This window comes from Myotis lucifugus, unplaced genomic scaffold (assembly GCF_000147115.1).
Source record: "Myotis lucifugus unplaced genomic scaffold, Myoluc2.0 scaffold_244, whole genome shotgun sequence".
Lineage (NCBI taxonomy): Eukaryota > Metazoa > Chordata > Mammalia > Chiroptera > Vespertilionidae > Myotis > Myotis lucifugus.
The window spans coordinates 1325563-1334496 of record NW_005871292.1 but is presented as its reverse complement, the minus strand read 5'-3'; the positions used below and the strand labels follow the sequence as shown (position 1 = coordinate 1334496).

Sequence of the window (8934 nt, the reverse complement as noted above, 5' to 3'; positions counted from 1 at the left end):
ATAAGCATGGCATGGATGAATTAGGTTTCCTCGTCTGTAATCTGGGCACAGGGACAGATCCCACTTTATGGGGTGGTGGTGATCATTAGAGGAAGAATTGAAATGTCTTGTAACATTTGCTGTCCCCTCCCCCAACCCCACAGAACCCCTCAAGATGACCACTTTGGAACTTCCTACCAGCAATGGCTTAGCTCAGTGGAGGTGAGGGGGGCTTTCAGGAAAGACCATACCCACGGTCCACCTCAGGGTGCCAGGACCTAAATGTTCATCCTTGCCCAGTCCTCTTGTGGTCCCAGCTCACAGCCCTGCCCTGACTTCACCCCTCCCCACACCAGACACTGCTGACAAACCACCCTCCCAGCCACGTCTTGGCTGCCTTGGAACACCTGGCTACAGAACGGGAAGCAGAGATTCGGTCCCTGTGCAGTCAGGACAGACTCCAAGATACGAAGATGGCCAGGTGTGTAGTAGAGTACTTCCATAGTCAGGCAGGGCAGGTGGCTGCGTGAGCTGGGACAGGGCCAAGACCAGGCACAGTGGTCTGCTGATAGGAGCAGAACTGAAATCCAGGGACCAAACCCAGGTGGGGTGGACACTGGCTACCCTCAAGAGGCCAAGCAAGGAGACGGGGCTCCTCCCTCACCAGTTTCACCCCATCACCAGGTCCCAGGTACCAGATCAGTCAGACTCCAACCAGGCCCTGCCGTCCGTGATGCATCTCATCCAGGTGACCCCCAGGCACCCTTGCAGACTCTTTTCTCTTTCCCATCCCAAAGCCCACTCAATCCCCTCACCACCAGGGATGATGCCCTCCCTGATTTTGTCCCCCTGCCCCAGGAAGGCTGGCAAACTGTGAGTGTGCTGGTCACCCAGCGGGGCCCCCTCCTGAAGGAGCATCACATCCTGACCCAGCGCCTGCGGAGCCTGTTGGAGGAGGTGGAGAGGTGTGCCCTGGGAGCCAATGAGAGGTGAGGGAGCTCCCAGGGCAGGGGCCGCTAGGCTATCTCTCTCCCTGGGGTCTCAGAATATTGGACTTTTTCTGCCCCTGTGGCTCTTGTCCCTGCCTCCCTGCTCTCCTTGCGTTTGTGGCTCCTTGGGCATCCCCTCCTCTGTGAATCTTAGTCACCTTCCTCTCCATTGTTCTCTTCTGCTTGTTCTCCAGGCAGGCATTGGTGCTGGGACTCCGGGGTTATGGCCTGTGGGCAGAGCTCAAGGCCCTGTGTGCCCATAGCCAGGAGCTGGAGGAGGCAGTTGGACGGCAACAGCTTCTGCTGCAGGAGCTACAGGCCAAACAGCAACGGATCCTGCACTGGCGCCAGCTGGTGGTGAGAAGCAGGATTCCGGGGAAAATGGCAGGGCCTGGTGGAGGGTCAGAGGCTGGGAGCCTTATGATCCAGAACTGGGCCTCCTGGTGGGGGAAGAGGCCCAGGATGAGTCTTCCAAGAGGAAGCAGGACCTGTGGAAGGGGGAGGGCAGGGCTGGAGGCTGGGAGTTGGGAAGGAAAAGCAGCCCGTCTTGGTGGCCTCCTGGTTGTCCAGGGGGAGACACAGGAACAGGTCCGATTACTCATCAAGAGCAACTCAGCCAGCAAGACGCACCTGTGTCGGAGCCCTGGGGAGGTGAGTTGGGATTTGGAATGAGGTCTGGGCAGGGCCAGGTCTCCTAGGGGATGGGGCTGGGTGATCTCAGGTTTCCCCGCCCATCCCTTTCCTTCCCCACAGGTGCTTGCTCTGATTCAGCGAAAGGTGGTCCCCACATCTGAGGCAGTGGCACCACAGAGCCAGGAACTGCTTCGCTGTCTGGAGGAGGCGGCCCAAAATCTGCCCCACCTTCTGCTGGGCACCCTGCTGCGGCACAGCCCTGGAGGGTGAGACGAGGGCCATCCTCTGTATCCCCTCCCTTGGCTGACTGTCCCACTCCAAAAAAATAATCCGCCTACTCCAAAAAAAAATTCCAGACCCCAGTGTTCCCAGGCTACCAGACCTCGCTCTGGTCCTCAGCCCCACTCTGGAATTCTAGTCCCAAGACCCACATCCAAGTTCCTGGACCTCCCAAAATTATCCCTCAGCCCCCAGAGCCTCTGCAACCCAAGCCTTCCTCTCAGTGCCCCACCTAAACTGGACTTTCCCCCCAGGTTGCAGCCCCTGCCTACAGTCTTGCCGTCCATCCACCAGCTACATCCTGCGTCCTCAAGGGGCTCCAGCCTTATAGTGCTTAGCCACATTCTGGGGCTACCCACAGGGAAGGTGAGTGCTCTATGCCCTAGGACAGTGATGGCGAACCTATGACACGCATGTCAGAGGTGACACACGAACTCATTTTTGGGGGAATTTTTCTTTGTTAAATGGCATTTAAATATATAAAATAAATATCAAAAATATAAGTCTTTGTTTTACTATGGTTGCAGATATCAAAAAATTTCTATATGTGACACGGCACCAGAGTTAAGTTAGGGTTTTTCAAAATGCTGACACGCCGAACTCAAAAGGTTCGCCATCACTGCCCTAGGACCTATCTTTCCATCCCTACCCCCACCCGAGATAATTGTCCTTTCCCCCTTCCTCTAGGCTCCAGAGCTGCTCCTCCCAAAGGCTGCCTCGCTTCGCCAGGACCTTCTGTTCTTCCAGGACCAATGTAGTCTCCGGTGCTGGGATCTGCTCCATATGAAGAACAGCCTACCGCCAGGACCATCCACCCAGGGTAGGCCTGCCCCGCTTCTATATCTAGCATCCTTGCCCATTCCCAGGACCATCAACCTCTAGAACCAATCACAAACAACCCATTGCTGACACAGAGCCTTCTGAGCTGAGTGCTTTAAGCATGTTCACTAGTTTCATCTGCACAGCAGCCCCAGGGAGTTAGTGCTGCCATGCTCCCTTTTACAGAGGAGGGACTTGTATGCAGAGGCCTGCGTAGATGCCCAGACGGCAGAGCTAAGATTTAACTCAGGCGTTCGGACTTCCGATGGGTCTGTGCTCCTAACCACTAGGTGACTGCCTATCTAATTGCCAAGTAAAGCTGGGATGTAGAGTTAAACTATCTGGATTCTCTTCTCAGGACTACCTCTTGTTGTGTAATCTCCCTATGCCTCAGTTTCCTCCTCAGTGGAGTAAGCCTATCTTACAGAGTTGCTGGGAAGACATAGTCAGGTATGAGATTACAGTCATTTTGTCTGCTCATGCGCAGTCTCTTCAGTGCTTACCATGAGGGACAGAAAGTGTTTAAGATTCCGTTTACAAATGAGGAAATGGAAATTTCTAAGAAAAGTTGTTCTGGATTCACTCAGCAGGCACTCAGTGGGTACCTACCAGGTGCTGGCCCCAAGAGCTCAATGGGGAGAGAGGCAAGAGTAGTCCAGCCCCAGGGGTGTCCTGGTGGTAGAATCAAAGAGCAAAGAATCAAAGGGTGAATAGATAGAAGAGGTGAATTGATGAGAAATGAATCAGGGTACCATCAACAAAGTAGGAAGAAACTGTTTTCAAGCCTTTGAGTTTCAGGCTCTCTGCCTTCCCCTCTCCAAGGGGCACGGAGCGGTGTGCAAGAGCAGCCCCAGAGCCAGCACAGCTGCATCCCACCTCATGGCCATTGTGAACTTTAACATGTCTAAATGGTCTTAGTTCCCTCTGCTCCAAAAGCAGTTTTATTTTTCTTCAGCCTGATTTTCTTCCCTCAATAAATGATCCTACCCTCCTCATCCAGATGCCTAAGCCAGAACCCAGGAGTCATCCTTAATTCCTCCCAAGCCCCTAACCCCACCCACCCACCTTCAACCTGTCAGCAAGCTCTGGGTCCCATCTCCAGAATGCTCCAATCTGCCCCAACCCCATTAGCCTGTGGCTCAGATAATGACAACTGACCATAGAATGGCTAAAGAAAGCGTAAGGGTCATGCCCAGTGTCACAAGGCAAGATTGGAGTCAGGATTCAGGCCCAAAGAGTCCGATCACACTGCAGGTCTGATATGAGCCTGTTTTGGAGCTGTGGAGGGAGAGTAGACCTAATCACAGTCCCAGGGAAAACACTGGTAGAGAGAAGGGCTGCAGCAGTCTGAGGGGGAAACCTTAGGATGAGGAATGCTGGCAAGGACTACCAGGAGGAAAAATAGTGTCTCAAGTGGTCCCTGGGAGGTAGGTGAGGTTTTGCTCAGGAATAGTGAGCCGCAGCAGCCATATAATGCAAGCCCTCAAGTACTATGCTGAGGAGCTTGGACTCTGGCTTGGGGGCACTGGGAAGCCTTGGAGGGTTCCAAGCAAGAATGAGAACGGATCAGGTTTAGGCTTCAGGAAGATCACTGAGGCCTGGAGCCTAAGAGGGAGGCTGGGGATGGGGCATGAGTAGGAAAGGGGGAGGAAGCTGAAGAGTAGGTCATGGAGATTGATGGTCTGTCCGGGCGGGAGGCATCCGGGATGAAGTGGGGGAGGAGGAGATAGTGGGCTTGCCCCTGAGATGAAGACTTGGGAGGAGGGAGAGGTTTGGGAGAGACTAGGTGACTAGGTGACTGGAGATTTACTTGGTGTCCCATTGACTGCAAGGCACCAGGGAACTAGAGGACTCAATGCTACCTCCTGGGCTTCTAACCTGCAGAGTTGCTGCAGATCCATGCATCCCAGGAAAAGGAGCAGAAAGAGAATCTGGGGCAGGCTCTGAAGCAGCTGGAGAACCTGCTGGAACAAGCCCTGGAGCGAATCCCCAAGCTGCAGGGGATTGTGGGGGACTGGTGAGAGGGGATTGTGGAGGACTGGTGATGGGGGGTAGGGCTGAGCTGGGTGGAACATGCCAACTCAGGGCTGGGGGAAAAGACGGGGAGGGCAAGGAGGAGGAGACTGGTGACAAGCAGGCCATGATGTGGGGAAGCCAGTGAGGGTCTGAAGGCTCAGGCCTTCCTCTGACACCGTTCTCTTCCCCAGGTGGGATCAGCCAGGCCAAGTCACCCTCTCGGGGGAGCTCTGCCAAGGCCTGTCCCTGCCCCAGTGGCGGTTACGCTGGGCCCAGGCCCAAGGCATCCTGCAGCAGCTGTGCAGATGAAGAGGACACAAACAGGAGTCAAGAGCCTCATGTTTGTTCACCCCAACATCTCACCTTCCTCAGTATTAAAGAAAGCATCACCTGGGTGTGTCGCCCATTGTCTCCACCCACACCTGCCCTTCCCCTCATAGGCTGTTCTGCTGCATCCCACCAAAGCCAAGAGAATGGGGTGCTCTAGACCCCACCCCAGGTCCCACTGAAACTCTTCTCTTCACCTTCAGCAAAGCATAACTGAGCACCTGCTCTAAACACTAAAAGTCCCTGCTTTCAGGAAATTGACATTCTAGGATAAGGAAGCTGACCACTGACAAGATAAGCCAAATATCTAGTATGTTGGAAGATAATGGCCATGGAGAAAAATAAAACAGGCTGTAGGAGGTGAAATTTTAAAGAGGGCTACACAGCAAAGGTCACCCTCAGTAAATGTGAGAGGCATGCAAAGGCCCTGAGTCCAAATGTGCTAGCATGACAGCCAAAGAGAAAGTGCAGTTTAGGGTGGGGTAGGGGGATTTAAGAAATGAAATTGCCTTCTAGTTTTTATATAGTTTCTTTTTTTACATTGAAGTCTCTGAGCCATTTGGAATTTATGCAAATGGATCCATTTTTGTCTTACTTTATATATATTCCAATAGTACTTATTAAAATAGGCCCTGGCCCGTGTGGTCAGTGGTTAGAGTGTTGGCCCGTGCACTGAAGGACTGTGTGTTTGATTCTCCAGACAAGGGTACATACCTGGGTTGCAGGGGGGTTTTTATTGGGGGGGGGGGGGTAACTTAGCCTGGGCTATATTTTTTCATGTAGAGTTGCTTCCATCAGCTCTAAAGCATCAGGCCCCTGGGATGTGAGCACCTTGGACCCAACATTAAGCCCTGAGTCAGGAATTACAACAACTTGAGGAGTCCAGGGCAGAAAGGGAGGGCTTGAGGTCATGCTTCTGGCCTCACAGCTGAATGGCACTAAGGAAGTCCTGATGATCTGAGTCCTGGAGAAAGCAGAGTAAGGTGGGAGGTCTGGGGGACGGGGGGAAGGAATGGGTGAGAGGATCTGGGTCCCAAGGGCCAGTTAGGTACACTCAACTCCTTGCCCTTGTGCATGAGGTAGAGATGGAAGTGGAAAATGCTGCCATAAGTTGCATGCCTCAGGGACCAGCCATAACAGACCTGGGCATAGAGCAATGATGGCAAACCTTTTGAGCTCAGCGTGTCAGCATTTTGAAAAACCCTAACTTAACTCTGGTGCCGTGTCACATACAGAAATTTTTTGATATTTGCAACCATAGTAAAACAAAGACATATTTTTGATATTTATTTTATATATTTAAATGCCATTTAACAAAGAAAAATCAACCAAAAAAATGAGTTCGCGTGTCACCTCTGACACATGTGTCATAGGTTTGCCATCACTGGCATAGAGTCTAGTCTGAAAGTGGGGGGCAGCAGAGGTCAGTGAGATGAACTAGCCCCCAGGGACCAGCACTTGGTCGACAGTGTGGACCCTTCCAGAGGACACGATCCAGGGATCCCATTCTCCAACCAACAGGGCATCCAGCTTGCCCTTCCCAAGCACCATATCGAAGGAACCATTGGGAAAGCCCACTGCCCGCACATCCGAGGTCTGCCAGCACAGCTTGGGCACATGGGCATCACGAGCCAGCATGGCAGCCACCACTACTAATGAGTAGTCGACACTGGTCCCAAGGTATATATAGCTTGTAACTCAGGACACTGTTCCTGCAGCTTAACATGAGGATATGGTCCTCGGGCCATGGCTCTAGGAGGGCACGGAAAGAATCCCCAAACCACTTGTAGGGGGCAGAGTAGGCTGTGTCCTGGTAGCGCTGGCCCAAGTACTGGACCGCAGTTCTGGTAACCCTGGGGGGGCCCATGGGGGCATGTGCTGGAGACAACCAATCAACATGTTTCTCATCTCCCCGCTCCTCCCTTCAGGTTTTCCACTCTAAAAATCAATGGAAAAAATATCCTCTGGTGAGGATTAACCAGAAAAAATTCAGCACGGATCAACAAAGAAAGAGAAGGAAGCCTTCTAGAGTTAGAAATGTATTACAATGAACCCTTGAACAATGCTGGGATTAGTGGTGCCAACCCCACATATAACTTACTTTGGATTCCCCAAAAACTAATAGCCTGCTCTTGACTAGAAGCCTTAGAGTCAATTAGTATTTTGTATGTTTTATGTATTATATACTATATTCTAACAGAGTATGCCAGAAAAAAGAAAATGGTAAGGAAAATACATTTATTGAAACAAATCCCCACAGTTCAAACCTGTATTGTATAAGGATCAGTTGTATATGATGAGAGTGGTAGGGTTACATAGGTGTATAAATTTGTCAGAACTCATCAAGCTGTACATTTTTAGGTCTCTGCATTTCACTGTGAATTGAATTTATAAAGTAAAATTACCCACCTAAACTTTATAAAGTAAAACTTTAGGTGACTTGTTATGCCACCTTTTCATACACTAAATGTCCATGAGTGATTGGGCTGTATCTGGGTTCTCTCCAACCCCATTGTCTGACGTGTACGCCATTCTATGGTGTTTATTTATACAAGCCTTGTAAATACCTTTTAGTATCTGGAATGGCTAGTTGTCATCATCTTTTTCAAGGTTTTCCTGTCTCTTGCTAATTTTTTCTCCCAATAAAATGAACTTTAGACCCAACTTGCTTGGCTCCAGAAGAAATACAAACACAAATGGGAGGTTTATTGGGGTTGCAGGAAGTTTATAAATTAGGCAGATTTGACATCTTTGTGAACTTGAACCTGGCTTCCCACCTCCCTTCTCACAATTCCTCTCTTGGCCTCCAGAGTACCCTCACTCTCAATTCTATCTCTGGCTACTCTTCCCCAATCTTTATACATTTGCTTTCCTATGTGCCCCCTCCTCCCTTTATCGCAGCTCCCAAACCCCACCTTCCTACTGATCCTGGGATCCTTCCCCACTCTCTGCTTAATTTTTCACCACATCTTATCTTCTAACTGTTTTACTTTAGCTTTCATTGGGCAAACTTTCTGAAATGATTCCAAATCCAGATGCAGTAAAGGAAAATATTGACCAAAACAAATTTTTGCATGGCAAAATAAAAAATGACCGAAGTAAAAGAAATGACAAACTAGGAACAAATTTTGCAATTTATGCCCTAGAGGGGTGTATGTACACACGTGAATGTAATATTAAAGCTGGAAAGAAAAAATCCAATCCACGGGAAAATGGGCAAAAATATATGAATGTACTATTTCAGAAAATATGCTCAAACTCAATCATAAAAGCAAATTGAAGCCACATTTTGATACATTTCCGATCTATCAGACTGGAAAAAAGGCAAACCAAAATTTTGGCATTTCACTCTGTTCACAAGACTATGGGAAAACAGCACTCCAATACATCCGCGGATATACAACATGGAACATCACCTATGAGGAAATCTGCAGCAAAACTACATATGCGTTTATCCTTTTGCCCAAACAATCCCACTGTTAGGAACCTATCCTGGGTGAAATACAAGTTGTAGGACCTTGTACAAAACAACTAGACAGTATTCTTCAGAAGGTCAATGGGGATAGGGTGGGGACTGGTTCAGCCTATCCCCATTGACAGCCAAATGCAATGTGGGATCTTGATTGAATCATGCATTTTTAAAAACGCTGTGAGCCCTAGCTGGTTTGGCTCAGTGGATAGAGCGTCGGCCTGCGGACTGAAGGGTCCTGGGTTCGAATATGGTCAAGAGCATGTACCTCAGTTGTAGGCTCGATCCCTGGCACCAGGGCCTCATGCCGGGAGGAACCAATTGATGTTTCTCTGTCTCTTCCCCTCCCTTCCACTGTCTCTAAAAACAATGGAAAAGAGATTTCAGGTGAGGATTTAAAAAACAACAACAAACTTTTTGAAG

General features: G+C 50.0%; 1 protein-coding gene across 1 annotated transcript in view; it reads left to right on the top strand.

Moving 5' to 3' along the window:
• The window catches only part of HAUS5 (HAUS augmin like complex subunit 5), a 9673-nt gene extending 3961 nt beyond the window's left edge, over positions 1-5712 (top strand). The window contains 11 exon segments of the mRNA XM_006098672.3: positions 144-201; positions 336-460; positions 664-727; positions 838-968; positions 1163-1325; positions 1539-1619; positions 1722-1867; positions 2135-2246; positions 2568-2700; positions 4584-4716; positions 4907-5712. Of these exon segments, the coding sequence (XP_006098734.1) occupies positions 144-201; positions 336-460; positions 664-727; positions 838-968; positions 1163-1325; positions 1539-1619; positions 1722-1867; positions 2135-2246; positions 2568-2700; positions 4584-4716; positions 4907-5024 (1264 nt within the window). The 3' untranslated portion in view covers positions 5025-5712.
• Positions 5713-8934: the final 3222 nt, after the last annotated feature.